Source organism: Paramisgurnus dabryanus, chromosome 1 (genome assembly GCF_030506205.2).
Source record: "Paramisgurnus dabryanus chromosome 1, PD_genome_1.1, whole genome shotgun sequence".
Classification (NCBI taxonomy): domain Eukaryota; kingdom Metazoa; phylum Chordata; class Actinopteri; order Cypriniformes; family Cobitidae; genus Paramisgurnus; species Paramisgurnus dabryanus.
Window position 1 is genome coordinate 12444745 of NC_133337.1, and position 22174 is coordinate 12466918.

General features: G+C 38.3%; 2 protein-coding genes across 2 annotated transcripts; one reads left to right on the forward strand and one right to left on the reverse strand.

Moving 5' to 3' along the window:
• The first annotated feature begins 132 nt into the window (after positions 1 to 132).
• snap91b (synaptosome associated protein 91b) lies at positions 133 to 20565 on the forward strand. Its single transcript, XM_073812368.1, has 22 exons — positions 133 to 1030; positions 3528 to 3670; positions 3911 to 3986; positions 4146 to 4248; positions 4563 to 4656; positions 4742 to 4853; positions 4973 to 5079; positions 5217 to 5258; positions 5979 to 6040; positions 6172 to 6177; positions 6275 to 6287; positions 6371 to 6489; positions 6584 to 6663; positions 6796 to 6810; positions 13207 to 13305; positions 15496 to 15567; positions 16736 to 16852; positions 16991 to 17015; positions 17103 to 17139; positions 18280 to 18384; positions 18636 to 18740; positions 19434 to 20565. The coding sequence occupies exons 1-21, from the start codon at positions 901 to 903 to the stop codon at positions 18720 to 18722; spliced, it is 1644 nt and encodes a 547-aa protein (XP_073668469.1). The 5' UTR covers positions 133 to 900; the 3' UTR covers positions 18723 to 18740; positions 19434 to 20565.
• Positions 20411 to 22048, reverse strand: ccdc167 (coiled-coil domain containing 167). Its single transcript, XM_065265750.2, has 4 exons — positions 21890 to 22048; positions 21318 to 21412; positions 21159 to 21211; positions 20411 to 21072 (listed from the first exon to the last, which is right to left on the reverse strand). The coding sequence occupies exons 1-4, from the start codon at positions 21938 to 21940 to the stop codon at positions 20969 to 20971; spliced, it is 303 nt and encodes a 100-aa protein (XP_065121822.1). The 5' UTR covers positions 21941 to 22048; the 3' UTR covers positions 20411 to 20968.
• Positions 22049 to 22174: the final 126 nt, after the last annotated feature.

The window sequence follows — 22174 nt, forward strand, 5'->3', positions numbered from 1 at the left end:
AACCACAACAATTATTTACTAAGCAAATACACATCTACTCATTACAATGGAATATGACAGAGGGGTGTCGGTGGTGAGCAGAATGCAGACAGATGAACCGTGAACGCGCATAGACCCCTTAAAGGTGGTTGACAGCGTGACGCGGCTTCCCTTTAAGCGCCCGTTATGCGTCAGCTGACTCGCTCCACAGACTATCTACAAGCCAGGATCTTAAACTGTGCGTTCAGTAAAAAACAAAAAAATAATCCAGTCCTGCGCAATACATCTGAAAACATTTTAACTCTGAAATACGGCTGTGTTTTAAATCCCACCCTTTTAAAATATATCTGCGTCGATATTTGACCTGAGAAGGACGCGGGATCTGACCGAGACTTCGGGATACCGAACAGGTTTATAAAAGGAGATTAATCGACGGAAACCTTGCGTTGTCTTTTTTATAGCCTAAGTCGTGACTCATCCGCTCGTTTCTTTTTGCACCAATTCGTTAATTTTATTAGCAAACCCTCATAAAACACATAAACACATCGGTTTAAAAGACATCTGAATCAAAGATTAACAGTTCTCTGTATTAATTTCCCAAGAGAGCTGAAAAACACGCGCTAGCCTATAATACGCGGCGTAGGGCGTTACGTAATAGTGTCGCTTTCCATGGTGCTGAAACTGACCGATGAATAGACGCATACATCCGCCACAATTATAAAAAAAAAACATAGAGAAAGTAAAACTATTGTTTTGTTATCGAATTGGCTACATTGTTTCGTTCTGGTTGGATACCTAGGGGATACATCTATTACCCTTAGCTTTTTTTGTCGGCGAATTGCTTATGCATTTCGGCTGTCCTTCCCTTTTCCCCGGTGAAGTCGATTCTTGAGGTGGTTGTATAGACGCCAGTGGTAGAAAATGTCGGGACAGACTCTGACGGATCGCATCGCCGCGGCGCAGTACCAGCTCACCGGCTCCGATGTGGCTCGTGCCGTTTGTAAAGCCACCACGCACGAGGTGATGGCGCCCAAGAAGAAGCACTTGGATTGTAAGTGAAGACATTTTGGACGCATCCACATTTCCTCACTACCAGTACAGTACCACTCTTCTAGAGCTGTGCACACCATAGTAACCATCACAGAAATTGTATTGGATTTATCGTAATAGGAGTTGCATTCGTTTTTATGGTGTTTATTTTGAGTCTCTACTGATAATGTTTTGAGTTTTACATGGTGGGATGTTGTATGCTGGATGGGAACCAATAGAACACAATTAAATCTTACTGGAATGAAACCCATAGCACACTACATAAAGGAATTCTGTAATTGTAAATGGATAATGCTTTATAATGGTATTTGAAGGCTAATGGAAACCATTCAAATTTTTTAGCGGGGTAGTGTGGATGTTTTACTCTAAAATAAGCAAAGTGATATGTACTGTGCATAAATTGTACCCCATGTGATAATTGGCACAGTAGTTTGGCACAAAAGTAATTGTGTATTTCAAAATGTATTTTAGGATGCATTTAATATAAGGGTGTAATGTCATTAGCAGTGTATGTAGTCGATTGTTAAGAGCAAATGCACAGAACAGTTGAAGTGCCTTCATGTGAGAGGTGTAGTGTGAATCTAGAAAAGCAATGCAGTTAAAATACAGAAGACATATAAAGCAGAAAGTTAGGGAAGGTTAAAAGGCATCTTCTCATGCTTTGACTGTTGAGCGGTTTGTCCTGCAGGAGAAGGCCTTCTGAATTATAAATCGATCAGCCAAAGCATGCATGTATTATTTACAAAGCCAAAGGTGAGGACGCTGGTATGCAAACACTGAAGGAATCGTAAGACTTGTGTGTCTTAACATAAGCCTTCACCTTCAGTGAGTCACACACAGAGGCGGATGTGCTATGATGATGTGCTTTGTGCTAGAGTGGTATTTTCCTGATATCAGTAGGTTCTTCTATAATCAAAAGCTTTAAAGCCAAGTTTAGCCTGCATATTTGTTTATTGTAAAGAAACAACCTCACTGGAGTTTGAAGGAGCCTGTGTTTTTTTGACAGAACAGTTTGATTGCCTTTTTACTATAGTCATTTGTTGGTTCAATTTGAAGGAGTGAGGGGTTGGCACTGAGGTTGTCATGGAAACTGTTGTAGATTATTGGGGAGGGGGAGTAAAATCATGATGACGTGGTGAATGAGTGAAAATGGGGGGGTCTTCATTCTTAAATGGACATTTGCTATGATTTTGCTTGCCATTTTTTTTGCAGAATATAGAAAATATAGGCACAATCTAGATTTGGGTTATTGTGAATATTTCGGAAAGTAATGCTTGAGAGGTTTTAATGTTTATTTTACATTTTATAAGAATCAATTCTTGGATAATTTTCTCTGTGTTAAGTATTATTTATTTATTATTTGTATAGGACAGAGACACGACAGCTATGCATTAAATTGGCAAAGAGTGTAGTCACATGTTTACAGTGATATGGCCAACCAGATGACAGTGTGTGTGTGTGGGTTGGTCTATGTGGTTTACGAGGACATGAATAGTGTATAATGACATGTTTATTATGCTATAAAGGTGGTTTACAGGGACATAGAGAGTGTCCCCAAAAACGGAAAAGCTAAAAAAACATACTAAATGGTAGTTTTTCATAGATTAAAGACTGGCAACAGGTTTTTGTGACATTGGGGTTAGGGATTGGGGCAGGTTAGGGGAATAGAATATAACAGTTTGGACAATATAAAATGCATTGCGTCTATGGAGATGTCCCCGTAAACCACATACACCAACATGTGTGTGTGTGTGTGTGTGTGTGTGTGTGTGTGCGTGCGTGCGTGCGTGTGTGTGTGTGTGCGTGTGTGTGCTTGTAATACATATGTCTGTAATCTAGTGTATTGATGCATGATGTGCTTAGCCTTTTCCTAATCCCAATGTGTTGCACCTGCTTACATATTCATTGCCTGTATAAGTATACTCAAAAACAGGCTGTTGTGTGATATACTTTACAATTTAGTGTTGTAACATAGCAACATATTGCTTACCATTTTTAACAATACACACTGTATCTCTGTACTATTTTTGCTTTGAACTCCGCAATCTGATTTTTATCCTTTGGTAAAATATTGTCATTTATTTATACTTTTTCTAATATAGCATTTATAAAAAACCCAAAAGTGTGAATTTTATTTAACCATTTATATCACATTTGATCTCAAAATTGATCTCATTTCTATTTTGTCTCCCTTGTGCACTGAAAAAAAATATTCATTCAATTTACAAATTTTTTTGAAGGTAAGTGGTCGCAATCAATTTATTTAAGATACATTTAAACAAAAAAAAATATAAAAACAAAACAAAACAAAAAAACTTTTGTTTAAATGTAGCTTAAATAAATTGATTACAACCACTTACCTTAAAAATTTTAGTAAATTTAATGAATCATTTTTTTCAGTGTGCCCCATTCTTTGGTTGAGGTATGCATATCATACATACTGATCCTGACAAATCTGCTTGTGACATTCTGGTAAATGTGTTTTTCTGTCGGTGCAGATCTGATCGCAGCCACCAATGAGACTAACGTCAACATCCCTCAGATGGCTGACACGCTGTTTGAGAGAGCCACCAACGCCAGCTGGGTGGTTGTGTTCAAAGCCCTCATAACAACTCACCACATCTGCATCTACGGCAATGAGGTGAGCCATCATATTAATTTACTTTCAATACTTTATTGCTTTCAGTTGTTTATGAATTTGCTGTTAGATGTACGCAGACACTTACAGGTGTTTTAGTTGGAAAGTAAGATTTAGTTGCATTTGCCATGATATAAAAACTGCCCTTGCATGCTTGCATGTGATTTAGGTACAGACAGTTTCATAATGGAACATGTACAACTAATACATGTTTCAAGATTTGCCATGTTTATATCTTTACAGAGATTTATTCAGTATTTGGCTTCAAGGACTTCTTTGTTCAACCTCAGCAACTTTATTGACAAAACAGGCACCCATGGTGAGTTCGTGTAGATTTCTAAATGTGTGTGCACAACCACATGTGAGTTTGAGATACTTCTGTGTCCTTGTGTAATGGATTTGACTGTAATGTTTGTATTCTTTAAAGAAAAAAAGAAATTGATTGGAATTTGTTCTTTATTTCTTTTCTGTTTCTAAGGTTATGACATGTCAACATTCATCAGACGATACGCACGGTACCTGAATGAGAAGGCGTATGCTTACCGTGCAATGGCCTTCGACTTCACCCGAGTTAAGAAGGGGTATGTCAATCGGTTCAATCGGTTCCGGGAATACAGGGCTGATGGAAGTTTTATTTTGGCAACGTCCCGAAACGATTTGCTCACATTATAAATTTTATGAGGGATGAGGCCAAGGTTACTTAGTGAAAATGTTATTGCTCTTCTATAGCTCACAAGATTTATTCAGTCATGTTTCCTTTAAGTATCACTTTATCCAAGATGTTTCACATAAAATTCCTTAGGAGAAGCAAAAGGACACAAAATGACCAAATAGTTATTTAGGAATTACACATTTCCCCCATTCCCCTTTAACTGTTCTCTATCTATGTGTTCAGAGCTGAGGGTGTGATGAGGACTATGGTTCCTGAAAAGCTTCTGAAGGCAATGCCTGCTCTACAGACTCAAGTAGACACACTGCTGGAGTTTGATGTGCGTAAAGTTTCGTGATTCACTTTTTGGAATTATGAATGCTTATTTTCTGTCCTTCTCACCATGTTCAATTTCATCATGCCAGGTTCATCCTAAAGATCTGAACAATGGGATCATAAACGCAGGCTTCTTGCTTCTCTTTAAGGACCTGATAAAGCTCTTCGCCTCTTATAATGATGGGATCATCAATTTATTAGGCATGTGACATCATAGCAACATTAGATTGGCTCATTTACTGAATTTCAATACATATTTATGTAAATCAGAATTTTTTTCTTACAAGTAGACTAATTGTGATGCGGTTTTGGTTATGCAGAGAAATATTTCAAAATGAAGAAGTCTGAATGCAAGGATTCCCTGGAGATTTACAAGAAGTTTCTGACCCGAGTGACCAAAATTGCAGAATTCATGAAAATCGCTGAGGTACAAAGTTACAGTTTATTTGCGTAGTTGATAATATCAAATATTTAGCTTGTTTGTTACATGTGGGCATAATGTAGGTTTATATATATATTTATATTCAGTCTTAATTGTTTGTTTTTGTTGTGTGTCTGCTGCAGCAAGTAGGCGTGGACAAGAATGATATTCCTGACATTTCTTATGTAAGTGAGCAAAAAGATTTGTGATTTTACCAATACTATGTATCTTGAAGTTGTTGTGTTGACTTCGTTATGTAAATGATTGCAGAAACATATTAGTAAGGTGAAGAGCAGAAATATTACATTACAGCTAGTCTCTTCAGAATATTAACTGAGCATCATTATTGAAATTCCTCCTCAATGTGGGGATTCACAGTGTCTACACCCAGGCGTGGTGATCGACCTGACAGATTCAGAAATTGAAGACTGTCACTTTAAAGACTGCCGAAACGATGAGCCGGTAACCATGGCGACTGACAGTTTGCATCGCAGTGCATTGCTTCCCCTGTTTCCTTTCCGAGTTTGCTAGTCTCTAAATTTGATCAGATTTTATCATCTGTCCTGGGGCTGGAGGACTAAGATGAGGCTGTCCATCCTTTGCTATTTACTTTGTTTATATTGACACAGCAAGCTAATCCCAGAACATGGTCATTTCAATATCACTTCATATTTCCTGGATTAAGGAACTTGTCGTTTTTTAAATCCTCAAGAGACAAAAACTATCCAAGAGGATGCAGAAAGCAATGCACAGAATGCAGAGTTTGCTGTGGTGTGAGGACGGGTTTGAGGGACGGTTTGTGGTGTGTTTTGTTGTTGGCTCTGCACCTCTGAGATATTATGATACATAAAATGTGCTCTAATGACGTTGTGCTGATTATCATATGTGCGTGTTTTATTGTCCAGGCTCCCAGCAGTATTCTGGAGTCTCTCGAGACACATATGAACAGTCTGGAGGGGAAGAAAGGGTACGAAACCTATCTCTGTCTCTAAATCAGCCTAAATGTCAAATGTCCTTGTAAAGCCGTTGTGCTTTTGAAACAAACTGATATATATTCATTATTTTTCTTCTCCCTTCATTGGTCTGTTGGATATCCAGGGAAGGGTGAGTTAGCTTTTTAAAACAATTTTATCAATCATGTTGTTTGCATGTAGGATAACCTGTTTAATTTGGACTTATTGTTGTATCCCGCATCCTCTAGGTCACCTACAAAAGTAAGAGGACACACACATTTTACTCGTCGTTTTTTCTTTGTATAAAATATACATGTTCATCTCATCGTTCTGTTTTGTTTTAGGGATCACCCACCAATAATGTTTCTCCGACCTCCACCCCTGCCAAATCTGCTTCAGCACTTCCTACTCTAGAGCCGCCACCCATTGAGGCCACACCCGCTGCTGCCGAGACAGCAACTGAGTTAGTGACCTGTCTTACTCTCCTTTATTATTATTTCCTGTGTATATAGTCAAAATCACAAAAAGTGTCTCTCTTTATTTATCTTATTATGCAGTTCCTTGCTTGATCTGGACCCTTTATCTTCCTCTGGACCTTCTGCGGGAGGCGCATCAGCTGCTCCCACATCTTGGGGAGGTAACAGCATAACATTTGCACAGAAACGTACATGCATGGAGGCAAATCCCATATAAATGCTTGACCTGCTTTATTGATTACCAGTACTAATATCCCTTTCCCTTTTTCCATTTTTCTGTGATTTCACAACAGATCTGCTAGGGTCAGGTAAGTGTCAGGGATTTATCATATTGAGTTTTGATGTGTTAAATGTCTCATCCACCTTCTTAAACATTTTAAACAATTGTTAAAATTCATCTTGGAGACCAAAATCACAGTAAATAGCACATTTGTGCCTTGTTTTAACAGACATAGTCTCCTAAAACCTCTTGGCTCAGTAGAATTTCTCTTTCTTTCTCTCTTCTATTCTTCGGTTCTCTCTCCCTTCCCTGGTTATCTGTTTATTTGCGTTGTTGCGGTTTATATTGTTTCTCTGGGGGCGTGGCTATGCAGAAATAGGTTCCCTTACTACAGAGACTCTCCTTCCTGACCCAAACCCTGCCGTAGACTCCAACTCCTCAGCCACGCCCGCCACCACAGCCACAGAGGCAGCCGTTTCTTTGGCGGCTCCTTCTTCCGCTGCCGGCGGTACCTCCGGCGCAGCGGATCTCCTCGGAGGTCAGTAGTGAGGTTTTTCCATTTCTTCCATAAGAAGATTTTTTCAGAGGAAATGGCTGTGCTACATTCTGAATCAGAGGAACATTCTAGCAGACAACGATAGTTTACAAAATCATAGTTTGTGCTTTTTCATTCATGGTGTGTGTTTGTGTTTATCAAACATCTGTGGTCACTATTGCTGCCTTTTTTGTTTTGTCCTGCTGCAGTATATCTAGAGCTTTTAATGTATCCTCCTGCTTTATATCTGCACTACTCCACTACTTGAGCACATCAGTGCTCCACAAGATCTAACATCTACGAATTACAAGAATTTGATTATTCTTATTTGTTTGCAATCTGCACAGTAAGATTAATCAACATTTCATTTATAATTTCAAAATGCATTGCATGCTAACTATTCTTTTAAAGGAAACACCACCATTTTTCAATATTTTGCAAAGTTCTTCCCTCAACTTAAACAAATTGATACATACCTCTCTTTTTTCAATGCATGCACTTAAAGGCAGGGTGCATGATCTCTGAATGCCAATGTTGACATTTGAAATCACCTAAAGAAACATGCCCACCCCAATAGAATCCGGACCTTCTTTTGATAGACCTGCCCCACGCATACGCAACCCAGGCAACGATGTCAGGTAGTAAACACGCCGCTAACTGCTGATTGGCTACAAGTTTGTTTTGGTAGTCGGCCCGACTCCCTAATCCAAAGTGTTTTTCAAAAATCACGCACCCACTGTAATAGTTCCTTCGTTAAATCGACCTCGGGTGCAGAAATAGACCTTTCTCACAGTAACCGGAAATACGTAATCGTCGTGAAAGCGGAGTTCCTGTCAAGCGTCAACACACTAGAAAAACATAAACCCGGGCAAGTTTAAAATGGATCAAAGAGTCTACACAACTTCGTTAATGGATTAGCCAAATATTACATTTGCTGATGTGACACAACTAATAGAGGAAAACTTTTTCCATGAAGAATTTGTCCATAAATTTCTAAGTAAGTAGAGAGCGAGTCTAACTGTTACTGACCTGTTAACTAAAACGACACATTATTAGCGTATCCACTTACACATAATGTATGTATAGTAGATGATATAGACTACCTTACTAAAACATTATAGTCTGCTTTGAATGAAGCATTATGGTACCAATTACCTTCAATTACTGCCTATGGTTGTCCAAGCGAACGTCTTGTGTGTAGCAACAATAACGTTAGCCGGATGCTATTATTATCAGTTTTTGTCTGGTAATGTCTGTGATCGTATGTTTGTGTGTCGGGGTAAACTCGTTCCAAGAAAAATGGGTAGAGACAGCATTTGGTTGCAAGCGGCGACCAGTGAGCCCTAAAATGTAGTCATCTTTAGTGAACTGTCTGCTGCATACATAAGTGCTCCCCTTTCTTATGGTGAAGTTAGGTCCTTAATCTCGCCGGATAGCCTGAATCCACTTCTGTCTAACTTTACCATCAACAGGGAATTAATGTTGATACGGCTTTTTACATTGCCTTGACTGCAGAGGAAGTAGATTTCCGCGACGATTGGGTATTTCCGGTCATAAATACGGAAGTTGTGAGAAAGGTCTATATTGATGGAAGTTTGAGCGAGGGGGAGTAGTCAGGAGTGATTATGTTACTGCGCACGAGGTCGAAGTGTTGCAAACTAAGTTCTCATTTTTTATCCTCTTTGAAAATCGCCACATTTATTTTGTGCCACCATACTTCCTCGTGTAACTACTCATGTAACTTTAAATAGGGAAAACATGGAAGTGTTTGGTGGCTTCTAAATTCATCACCAGAGATGGGACCAAGTCACACATGTGCAAGTCTCAAGTAAGTCTCAAGTCTGAACCTTCAAGTCTCAAGTAAGTCCCAAGTATTTTTTTTCTTGGGCAAGTCAAGTCAGTCGAGTCACAGGCTATGTCAAGTCAAGTCAAGACAAGTCCTGTAGTAGGTCAAGTCAAGTCCAAGTCAAGTCACCTTATTATTGTAATTTTACCTGCAGAATCTGATCTTAATAAAGTGACAAGATATACAGTAAGTAACTATCAGTAAATTACAAAAATTTGGATTTGCATTGTAAATACTCATGTTCAGTAAAATACATCTTGGAATCAAACAAAATTGTAACTTCATAAATGATTTATTTTTCACTTCTGCCAACCGTGTTTGAAATTTTCCACACTGAGTCCATAAAACAAATAACAGCTTAACATCCAACAGACCCCTCTCTGAACACCTCCCTCTCTATCAAACACAGTTCACGTACAACATTAAACTTTGTTACATTTCTCCTCTCTCTCTCTCTCTCTCTCTCTCTCTCTCTCTCTCTCTCTCTCTCTCTCTCTCTCTCTCTCTCTCTCTCTCTCTCTCTCTCTCTCTCTCACTCTCTCTCTCACATGTGCCCAGAAAAAACGAGCGCGTCGCATCCCTTCCGTTCGTGCACCTAAATTTGAAATAATGAACTTGAGCGCGCAAAAGACGCGACATGTGAACCGCCCCTAACATTTTAGAATCAAGTCATTTTTCTCTGTGTGTGTGTTCAGGTGGCAAACTTGAAAAACAAGTATTCAAAAATAAAAATAAGTATTTAAAAAAATAAATCAAAATTATTTTGCCCACATTTGTCCCCAACACAGTATGCTACGTTACACAGGGCTACATTAGCTATTATTACATTAGCTAACTACCAACTAACCAGATATTAACAAATTGACAAGCACTTACTGGGCATAATGGCTCTTTAAATGACGACCAAAATTGGAGGTTGCCTTCTGGCTGCTTGTGATTTTAATGTTGCATGTCTTGCAAAGCACTGTTCATCTTTTGCAATCTTGTTGAAGCCAAAAGCGATGACCCTCCGTACCCCTCCGGCTGACATGTTGATATCTGATCTAAGTGGGCGTGGTGTGCGTAAGGTACGAGAGGGCATGACTGATGATAGTGTCGTGATTCAGTCATGACAACGCCATTCTCAGCCTGCGCTCCAGCTCGGTCGACTTTATTTTTTAAAATAATTTATATATTTTATATTTAAACTGAAAACATGATGTGATTAACACTCAAGTCATTCAAGTCATCGTGTCTCAAGTCAAGTTAAGTCCCGAGTCTTTAACTTCCAAGTCCGAGTCAAGTCTCAAGTATTTTATTTTTTGTCAAGTCAAGTCACAAGTCACAAAAATAGCGACTCGAGTCGACTCGAGTCCAAGTCACCAAGTCACAAGTCCCCATGTCTGTTCATCACTGTTTGGATCCTAAGGAATGAATGGGGCTAGGCTAAATGCTAACACAGTAACAACGTGTTGTACAAAGATTAAGTGCACGCATTGAAAAAAGATAGGAATGTTTTAATTAATCTAAGTTGAGGGAAGAACATAGTAAAATATAGAAAAATTTTGTTTTCCTTTAAGTCAACATAAAATCAAAAGTGACCCAATTTACATGTTCCTGGTCATCTGTGGATAATGGTAGGGAACATTACACTTTCTCAGAATTTTATGATTCTGAGAAGTAAATTGGATTGTGAATGTAATTTCTGTTGACTTTAGGATTTAAGGGTCCGTTTACACGACAATGTTTTAACCGAAACTGAGAAAGATTTTATGCGTTTTGGCTGTCTGGCTTTTTAGGGTCCTGTAAATACAAACTTTTGAAGATGGGTGCATGTTTCTGAAAACAACGTCTAAAACAAAATAAATCCATTTGCAGGCTTTTATTGTACACTCTCGTAGTCAAACAAATCAGGGCTGCGTTCCCCGAAACCTTCTTAGCTCTACGTCGTTCTTAAGTTGTACCTTAAGCTGTACCTTATCGTTAATACGTGTTTCCTGAAACGTTCTTAGTTACGTATCCCTTCTGTAAGTCATTCGTTCGGAAGGTTGGTCTGGAGCACTCTAAGCTATACCTTATCCCACTTTACTCCGCTAGGGGCCATGACTGTGATAAAAGCTTGTGTAGATTGCAGTCTATATAACTAAATATCTGTAAAAAAAAAGAAAGTTGAAGTACACTCCGTGTTAAATTAGGCAATTTTTTTGTATTTTAAGAATAAAACATTCACATAATTAGACATTATTACACTGATGGTTGTTAGATTTTTTTTCAAAGGAACATCAGCTTCGAACTATTATTACAGGCTTAAGAAACTATTAAAAAAAAAAGAGTTTGGGTGGAGGAGTTGGTGAAACTATGGCAGGCAGCTATTCAGCGAATCTTACTATTCCATTTGTGCATTTCATATCCGTTACATCTTTAGTTTAACGGCTATTTTAGCTGCAATAAAACAAATCAAGTAAAAATCGCATGCCACGGGAGCTCATTTCATCACGAAATCATAATTGTTGATTTTCCTAAATATTATTATTGATGTTAAGTCGACTTTGCATCAAAGTTTTTTTAACATAACTTAAGGTAGCTGCATGCCATATTCTTTATAAACACTCAAAAGAAACTGCTCCACTTGATTACTGCTTGTATAAGGTCAACAAATTTTCCACATTAAAACTAATCAAAGCTAAAATCTAAAGCAATCATAATATATGTTTATATATTATATAATAATATATTTTTATGTTATATTTAAGGTAAACAGACAGGCGCGGCTCCAGAAATGCGTCCATTAAGCGTTATCCGCATTGTAAACGCGCTGTTTGCGCATTCAGGGTCCAAGCACAATAAACGCATGAACTAATGGACAACAATTTGTTTTTATATATTTTAAATGTAATGCACAGCCAAGCCAGGTGACTTGCATGACCCACCTTATTCCCCTGTGCAACGCATTTATTGGGAACCCCTAATATAAATTATCCTTTAAAGTGAAGGAATAATGGATGCATTGGAGCAGTTTATGCATGATACTTTTGGACATGAAGTTGTGGGTTTTGCACGGGTTCAATATAAAATAAAATATACTATAAGGTATATAAGGTTGAATTTAGTTGTTTGCAATTTGAAATATTTTTACAAGATATTCCTAATAAATTTAACCTAAAATATTTCTGAAATGTTCCTTTAATAAAGAACACCGCTATCTCATAACGCAGCGAAACCTATTACATAACGTGAATAATTGATAGTCGAGCAATCGATATCAACCTATTCAGCACCATCGCCATGGAGAGCACCTGGTAATGTCATTCGTAAGAAAGTATACCTTAAGAATCCCGCTAAGGTACAGATCAGGAAACACGCCTAGAAAAGGTATACATGTAGTTAAGGTTTAACTTAAGAGTCTTCGTAGCGCACTAAGAGACAACGTTATCGGGAAACGCAGCCCAGGTCATTCACCAGCAAACACAACAATGTAGAGAAGGCAAGGCTCGTAGTCATAAATAGGCAATATAGTCAGGGCAGGCGGCAAACAATCACAATAAACCGGATAAACAGATCAATAACAAAACCAGGAACCAACAGGTAGGTATAAGTTCAGTAGTGACAGCCGTGGCAAATCAAGACTTCGCACTGAGGTGAATTCATGCGATGCTTAAATAGGTCGTTCGTATTGAGTATCAGTCCCGAATGGGTGTACGTGAAATTTTTTAAAAACGCAAAGAAACACTTTTTCAGTTGTCGTGTAAACGTAGCCTAAAATTTCAGAATATTTTCTATACTACACTCTTAGATGAAAAGTTACAAGAGCTGTCATTGGGCCGTACCCTTTTAAAAAGCACATCTCTGCACCTAAAGAGTGCATATTTGTACCTTAGGTATTGGTATCAATGTACACATATCTGTAACTAAGTAATACATATTAGGACCTTTTTAAAGGGTGACAGCTTTTATTCTACTATTTTTTCTGCAAGTGTATAATGAATTTAAGAAAAGCGTGATGCCTCTTTTCATGAAAACTCTTTGAATGACACTGAAGTCTGTCCTTCTCTTTCAATGTTATCTGCCTATCTTTCCTCTGTCTCTTTACGTCCTCCCTCTGGCCCTCATGAACGCAACTTCAGATGTGTTTGCGGCCCCTGCGGCTGAAACAGCTCATGCTGCAGAGGGTGGGGCCACATCGACCATGTCCACCCCTGCTGCCGTCAGTACAGCTGCAACGGGTGGGTGACAGAAGTGTGAATGTGTATATGTGACAGCGTGTGTATGCTTGGACTGACTACATGTGATTGTTGTGTTTAGAAAGCAGATGTGTGTGTTTTTCTTTTAATCCCCTTTGGTCCGTGTTGGGTTTTCTCTCTGAACTGGCATTGGTGTTGCCATGGAGATCGCTGTCGGCATTACTAGGGCAATGCTCTTTGAATACTGAAGTTCTGTTCTCCGGGGGCTACAGGCAGATGTCAGTTTAACTCTGTGTATCCATAAGAACCGACTCATGCAGAAACACATTAAAATATGAGAATGAAGACCTCTGAGAGTCTTTTCTTCCTCCAAAGTTTCAACCCTGACGGCAAATCTAAATAATAAATGACTGTATATAATACTTAAGGATTGGTAGATGTTTTAAACACTTATCCTGTTTCTCCTGATAGACCCCTTCACTCCAGCAACTGTTACTGTTGATACCTCCATTCAGTTGGATCTGTTCTCCATGCAGCCAGTGGAGGACAGTAGTAATTCCTTCTTTTGCTCAGTGTCTCCCCCTAATGGTTTCACATCTGCTGCCATCACCACCAAAACCACCAGCACTGCAGTCCCCACTGTGTCCCCAGCCCCAACGATAGACCTGTTTGCTGGTAAACAACCTTAGGCCACAAACATACTCTTAAGCAAATATTCAGCACAGATACAGATGCTTGCCTCCTGTGCCATTAAATAGTATCTGCATTGTTCAGTAAATTAAAGCTATTGTTTAACAACACATGAAATTGAGATTGCATACAGAAAGTGCTTACTGTATGCATTTTCATGTACCAGAGTATGTTTTAGGCCTTTGTTTTGCGGTGCTGTTTGAAAACAAACTTTATGAATGCAACTTTAATTCATCATCTTTTTATAAGCTAACCTACCTACAGCTTAACAAATTGGTTTGGTGTGGTTTAGCTTAGACTGTTTTTTATATTTTGTTTGTTTTGGTTTGCACATCCATTGAACTTTATATTATTACGCTTATATGTTTGTTTGTGTATATGTGTTCTTGTCTGTAGGTTTTTTTGATCCCATGCCAGATTCATCTGTTCCCAAAACAGACCCAAATCCCACTCTAGACTTGTTTTCAGCAGGTACACACAGCATCTGTCCATCGATTCCTTCCCTTGCTTGCTTGCATGTTGCTTTCACTCGGTTCTGTCCTTGGCTACTCAAGGTGAGCCAAATATGCTTCTCTCTTGAGGTTGCCAAAGGAACTGTGATTTAACTCCATCCCTGTATCTCTATATCTCTCATTTCTATCTTTATTTATTCTTCACACCATTCCAGCATCTATGGCTATATTTAGAACCTGTTAACCCATACACAAGTTCATCCATACAAGTTTATCCATACACATGTTGGGGGAGGGGCAATTTGGCATCTCCAATTCACCTAACTTGCATGTTTGCAGGAGTAAAAAAAACGAAGTTCCCAGATTAAGTTCCTGCTGGCACATGGAAAACATGCAAACTTTCTTTTGGGCTTCGTCCTGCCTAAAGAAAACATTTAGGGGCTTTAATTATTGAAAGGGAGGGTAGATGTAGTGAGATTGTATAACTGGTCTCATAGTTAGAACATATTTATGGCACAGGGTTTATCGTACAGTTCCAAGTTAACAAAAAAGTACAAAAATACATTAGGTTAATTAAACCTGTTCCTGTGCTACAGATGTGTTTCATCCACCTGCCCCTGCTCTATCTGCCCCTGTGAGCTGGCCAAACAATGGGGCAAATGTGGACCTGTTTGGGGGTTGGTAACTACCCCACCTTGTATGATGTTGTGAAGTGGAGGTTTGATTTGCTGCTGTGGGTTGTGTTGTGAAATAAAGCTTTCAGATGAAGAATGGACATCATATGGAGGTTGTGTAGTATGTGTGGATTGATAATGAGATTATTGAGTCCTATTACCTGACACAAACAAATGTAAAAGCGTATGTTTGTGTGAATTATTGTGTGAAATCTGAATATAATTTTGCAATCATGCAAACTCTCTCTCTCTCACTCTCTTTCTCTCTCTCTCTCTCTCTCTCTCTCTCTCTCTCTCTCTCTCTCTCTCTCCTCTCTCTCTATCTCTCAATGTAAGGGCTTGGCTCACTCTAAACTTTTTTACCCTCATGCTGCATGGATGTTTTGCTGGGGCTGTGGTTGAACTGGGTTCATTAGACTCTGCAGGTGCTGGTGAGGCCAAACCAGTCGCCCCAACTACAGCATCTCAAGGAGGAGACCTGATGTCAGGTACATCACCTGCAACCACATGACTGCTTTGTTTATGTTTATAACATATATCATTTTGACCTTTTTTTGTTTTATTGTGATGGAATAAGGTGTTTCAAACATAAAAGTCACATTTTAAATCATAGATCATAACATGAATTTGTTGCACAGATATTTGACATACACAGTGGTCCCAAAAATATTTTTACACTTAAAAAAAGATACAAGCAGAGCAATCTAAATAATTTTGGGGCCATTGTATGACTGTATTTTATCTACCATGTACATTGAATAGATCTGTGGATGTGTGTTTGTGTTGATATCTCCAGACACTGTTTAGTGATGTATGTGCGCTGTTGTTCTGCGCACATCACCTCTCGTTTTCATTGTATCTATGTAGTTTTTCCATTTATATTTACTTTTCTCTTTGCTGTAATGGACTGGGGGGTTTCCTCTCAATGCCTCACTGCATAAATCTGCACTTTCACTTCATTCATGCTCTACAACTCTGTACATCTTCGTCTGACACTCTGTTCCCTTTCACATTTTCTTTTCCAATATTTCAAATTTTCTCTCTTTATCGTTTTCTTCCTCATTTTACTCTCTTCTTTCTCTTGGGTCATTGCTTGCTCCCTCCTCTGCTACTGGTGAGTTCTGATGCTTTGACACCTGCTGCTATCCCACAATGCATTCATTTCAGAACAATCCCAGGGCTTCAGTGAATTCAGTATGAGAATCAGATGATATATAAATGGATAAACTGTATGATTAAAAAACTTAATGAAATTTTAGATGTTTTACCACTGTCGGTAGTGTTTAATGTGGTACAGGATGCTGTTCACTAACATGTGTGTATGTATAAATGTGTATATGTATAAATGTTAGCTGATGGTATAAAAGTACAGTGACGTAAAATACCCTTACACCTGTTTCACATAGCAGGCGTACAGCATACTGTATGTAGAAATTAAATAAATATGCAATAAGACTTACAATAACAGAGCGTATTAATAGAGTGCAAAAGAGGTGGCGTGAAGCCTGTTTTTCATGGAAGTATGCCTACTTCAGAAATCATGTTATTTTTAGTATAAACTAGTTGTGCAAACTACACGGTCAGTTTGAAATCACAACATGTGCATGCTTATATGCAGCTCACCTAACCCACTGTGCTCTTCTTGTTCCCTTGAAGGTTTTGATGGATTTGGGGATGTGCTGATGCCAGCCATGGCTCCTCAGGCAATGGCTGCCTCACCAGTCAAACCCATGGGAGGAGATCTGGACTCAGCTATGGCCAACATAACCAGCAGTACGTTTCCTTCAATTTTCAACTCATCCATTGTAGAAGTTATAGTTATATAGTTGTAAATAGTCATATACCTGTGTCATGCTCTAGATATTTAAGAAACTAATTATGTGTGTTATGTGCACACGCATGTCCTTGCAGATCTGGCAGTTGGAAACCAGAAACCGTAAGACTTAATTCTTCAACTTTTATTGTATCGTCTAGAATAAAATAAAATTTTCACTTCAATTTCTCTTTCATTTCGCTGTCTTAGGGGTGAAGCAGCTGGAGGGGCAAACTGGCAAGCACAGGTACTCAACCCTAGCTGGGGTGTTATGGTAAATGTTGTGTTGTTCTGTAGACCTGCTGCATGGGGTGGAGTCGCATGGCTTTGAGCAGCATGGCGCTGGCGCTGATCACAAGCTTTCTTCTCTTCCCTGGATCTCTCTTTGATCCTATCGGCTGAAAGAACAGAACTACAGTTGTATACCAAACGCTGCAGGGCAAGAGTTCAATAGGTCTGGTGTAAATAAATGCTATACCAGAATTTTGGGTAGTTAAATACAAAAAATATTTTACATAGAGTTTTAAATGAAAACAAGCATATGTGAAACTTTCTGTAAAAGCCCAGCTTAACTTTTAAATTGTGGAAAAATATAATCTTGATATATTATTGACTGAGTAAGGATTAAAATCAATGTCAAATTAATAATTGAAAAACTAGCAGCTAATACTGGTTGTAAGCTTAAAGTTGAAACAAACTAATCTTACTTTTGAAATCTGATTGGTTGAGTGAAATGTTGTCCTTAGGTCAACATAATGTTGCAATGAGGACATCAACCACTTGGCAAAATCAGGAGATCCGGGTTGCATATACTGTAACCTCACTCCTGTTACAAATCTTCCTGCATATTCAGTCATATGGACAGCAAGGAAATGTGTTTACATGGAAATTCATTATGTTAACATTAATTTGTGAAATTCAAGTTTAAAAAGGAGGGGGGTCTATGTTTTCAAGTATATAGATAAAACTAAAGTATATATATGTAAGGATAGTGAAGAGAAGATAAGGAATATCACAACAGAGTAATAGTAAAGCGTCAGATATGTTTTAGGGTTTCATTTCTGTTTGGTGTGAGATGCTTTCTTTGTACCATTAATCATTAATGCATGTACAAAATTCCTATTATAGTGCATGTTCAACTGAATTCCCATTCCACTATGTGTAGATCTTCTACTTTGTCGTATAGTTGATATTGTGCCGATGTCTTGTTCTGTGTCGTTTGGTGATAACTTGTCCCCCATCCCTCCCATCCACTTAGACTTCCCCTTTTGGGGTCTCTCCTGTCATGGGATCCCCATCACTGTTTGGCATGGTAAGAGTGTGTTAATGTGTATGTGTGTGTCTGCAGCAATTTGTTAGTGTTTTACTGTCTCTCTGTAACTCATAGCCTGGAGCGGGAGCTCCTCCCATGATGCCAGGGTCTCCGATGATGGCTGCCCAACAGCCAATGATGAGGCCACAGTTTTCTGCTGCAGGAGCTCCTGGACAACAGGTATTAAATATTCACATCTGTATTAAAAAGGCACAATGATGTAGACATATATATGGAATAGATCAAATTGCACATGTAAACAATTGAGCTTTTAGTTTAAGTAAGTTCACTCTGCATCTACTGTATATTGGAATTGCAATATCTCCCATTTATTTTTATATAAGTGGTCCTTCATTTCTTACTTTTGTATGAAGACTCTGCACTGACTCACATTAATGATATAAACCGTCATGTGTGCTTTTCCTCCACAGATGTCTCCAGGAGTGGCCCAGAGTCCCAGAAGGCCCCCTCCTCCTAAAGATCCTCTTGCTGACCTCAATATCAAAGACTTCATGTAGATGATGTAGACAGCTGGTGTAAGTTCCACGACAGCTAGAACAGATATATTGACCCATGACTAGGGTGGCCATTCATGCCAGTTCCGCCGCGGACACGTCCCGAACAGGATTTTGGGTGCGTTCTCCGGAAGTCGCATTGCTCGAACGCATACGTCATCGAAGTTCTCACATTTCAGTTAAAATACATTAGAAAATTAAGATTTATTTGTTTTAAGACATACAATCATTGTAGTTTCATTCTAACCTTGAAATGTAACGGTTGCTTTTCTGAAATTTAACCCGAAATATTAAACCTTGATGACATATGGGGTCGACCGACGCAACTTCCAGAGAACGCACCCGAAAACCTGTTCGGGATGTGTCCGGTGGAACTGGCACGAATGGCCACCTTACACATGACTGGGCCAGCCAATGAAATTTGTGGTTGAATGTGAATTGAGGTTTACACTGAACATTTTGACAAATTGTCATGTTTTTGTCCAAGCAGTTTGCCAAAAATATGCAGTATAAACCATGAGTAATGTATCCCATAATGCAATCCATTAAACTTTAATGCAAAAAAAATTTGTTTTCAAAATTCAAACTTTGATTAACTTTGTGTGTACTTATTTAGGGTACTTCAAAAATACTAAGTCGCCTGTTTGGTGATTTCTGTTGTGCTTTGTTGGACAACAGCGATGCCCCCCTAAACAGTCTTTTCATCTTTTGCAGTCGTCACATTATCGTGCAGCCCTGATGAAACAGATGTGTGTACTCGCTCTCTCTCTTTCTCCGTTCATCAGAATCAAGGCCCCGATTCCCTCTCTCTCTCTCCCCTTCTGTCTGTTGTTGTAGCACAAACCGTGAATGTGACTAAGTATGTGTCTGTATGTGTGTATTTTAATGTTCTCAGTTACTTCAGATCAATATATTTAAAAATACATTGAAGAGTAATGGCAGATGCATTGTTGAACGATCTGCAGGTCTCTCTCTGAATAGATGTGCATTCATTTTTCCTGGCTCGCTTTCCGTGGGAAATCAAATGAAAAGTGTGATGTTTTCTGTGGAAAATTATTATTATTTTTATTTATTTTTTGCTGTGGTAAATATCAATGGGCCGATTTGTGTCATCTTCAGTCAAGTATTACTTACTGTTTTGTCCATGGAATTTCTGTGGGTAAACAAGAATGAATATCAGTCTTACACAGGTTACACTAGTGTCTCATGCACTGTTTCTGTTTTTATCAATGCCCTGATCTGATTCTTTTTCTTATCTATTCATTGTGAGTTACATGCAACATGTGACTATTTGATGAAAATACATATGCATTTCAGAGTATTTTAAAGACAGATTGTTTTGAATATTGTTAGTCTTATTTTGAGATAAAAAGGTTGACTATATTTTAGTTATGTCAAAAATTTACTTTACTACGTGACTAGTTCGTAATCCCATTTGTAGAATATGTGTACATCATGAAGAAACATGAAGGCATTTTCTGAGCCAATAGTTTCAGTGGTTAATCTTGCAAGTGTATTACCATTAAACAGCATGTAATTCCTGAGTTATCCAGATGAAATTGAGCCAGATTTAATTCTGTCATCAGCCAGTTTACTTCAATAGTTTATGGTTCTCTCTAGTGTTTTATTGAATTGCGAGGAACTGTATTGAAAGGTTTTCTGAAAGTAAATCAGATGGATGAACAGCAGTGTGATGGTACAGTATTGCATTTTATTGATGGCTGTTTTTTATTTCAATTGAACATTTTGTTGATAAATTTTATTTTTGGATGGAATAACACCCTTTGCCCCAACACACCTTTGTGCATGTTAGTCCTGTTGAAATGCAATAAACAGTGATCCAGAATGAGAAGTCGCAGGGTCATTACTGGTTCAAGTGTACAGAAAAATGACTTTACATGAATGACACTGATTAAGCTATAACAGAGCTTACTTAATTTATGACTTCAATATATAGTAGAAGTTACAGTTAGTATTTTCAAACACAATCTCTTAACAACACTCTGTTCCTCTCTCTGATGGGACAGTTCAGGCATCACATGATGTTCTCCTGCTTCACATAAAGCAGACAGCAGTATGAGGGGAATCCACTTTGCAGGGCAAGCTGAAGATGTTGTATTTATGGTTAAGATGACAATAACGCACCCCTCAACCTCCGAACAATCTGATAATGACAGCTAAAGAATAGCTGTGTTTATGGGTATCTTCCCAAATTTCACTCTTTTAATGGCATGAATGTAAGTGTCTTTTTAATACATAAATGCATAATAGAAAAGAGCGCTGATGGCCAGCAGAGCAACAGAGAGCATCATGTTCTTCCTGTTTTCCCCTCTGAGCACCTGCAACTCCTTTTCTGAAGGATAAAAACAAGTCAATATCGGCATACAAGACAGTAACTATCAGCATACAGGGAATGTAAAGAAAATCACAGGGACTCACCGTATTTCTGTATTCTTTCATTCAATATTATCATTTCATCTTCCACTGCCTGCCTGTGAGTAAGTTCATGAAAAGTTTTGCATTACTGTTTCCGTTCAAGTCATTTTTAGTCACTGCAATGACCAGTTGTCTTTATTATTGTATTTAACAAATGATTACCTGTCATCATTTGAGAGTTTCTCTCTCCTCTGTCTGAACTCAGCCCTCTCCAGGCTGTTTTTACATCGCAATTTGCGCTCCTCAATGCTGTCAATCTGAAGATAAAACCACATTATCAGCACCATTTACATTTCAAATTGCTAATGTCTTATGACAAAATACCACAATCCAATGCATTCTATATATTTCATGATTCCATGACTTCTTTTTCCACTATGTCTCTACTGTCTGTTCAAAAAATATTTAGGGCTGATATGCAACAATGCAAAGCTTTAAGAAATCACTAAATTATATCATACTTAAATACTTATACAATGTTATGTGAGTCTATTGTAATGTGTTGGGTGCTATTGGTGGGAAGTTATCTGGCAAATGGGAACGAAAAAAAAAACAAATAAATCCTATATGAATATTTATTGGAAAAAACACACTACACAAACGCACTTTATCAAAGGAAACTATTACTAAAATTTATATTGTTTCTTTTCAGCAGGGATGGCAACCTGATCTATTTGAATAGTTGATGACGTTGCTTTGCTCAGACTACAAAAGATAAATAATATTACATTTACCTCACTTGCCACGCTTATTTTCTCTTTCTTGGCAGTCCTTGATTTGCTCATGTTGACAAATGTAAGGCCCTTAGCGAAAAAAATACGAGAATAACAAATACTTCCGCATATGATTCATTTCTTTTTCTTCTTGTTTGTCGTTTCCAGTCTATACAGATACATACTGCCACCTGCAGTCTTGGAGGCGACACAACACATCAGCATACAAACTGCATATACTGTATAGAAATGCTTTTAAATATTCAGTTGTCTCCAAGTATATTGTGCAGTAGTAGCCTATCTTAA

Bases quoted from the DNA above. Each gene is read 5' to 3' on its own strand.
- snap91b (XM_073812368.1), top strand. From the start codon at position 901: ATGTCGGGACAGACTCTGACGGATCGCATCGCCGCGGCGCAGTACCAG. The intron at 4,657-4,741 runs GTGCGTAAAGTT...TCATCATGCCAG, and splicing joins ACACACTGCTGGAGTTTGAT to GTTCATCCTAAAGATCTGAA. The intron at 5,080-5,216 runs GTACAAAGTTAC...TGTCTGCTGCAG, and splicing joins AATTCATGAAAATCGCTGAG to CAAGTAGGCGTGGACAAGAA.
- ccdc167 (XM_065265750.2), bottom strand. From the start codon at position 21,940: ATGAGCAAATCAAGGACTGCCAAGAAAGAGAAAATAAGCGTGGCAAGT. The intron at 21,413-21,889 runs GTAAATGTAATA...TTTTATCTTCAG, and splicing joins AAATAAGCGTGGCAAGTGAG to ATTGACAGCATTGAGGAGCG. The intron at 21,212-21,317 runs GTAATCATTTGT...ACTTACTCACAG, and splicing joins AAACTCTCAAATGATGACAG to GCAGGCAGTGGAAGATGAAA.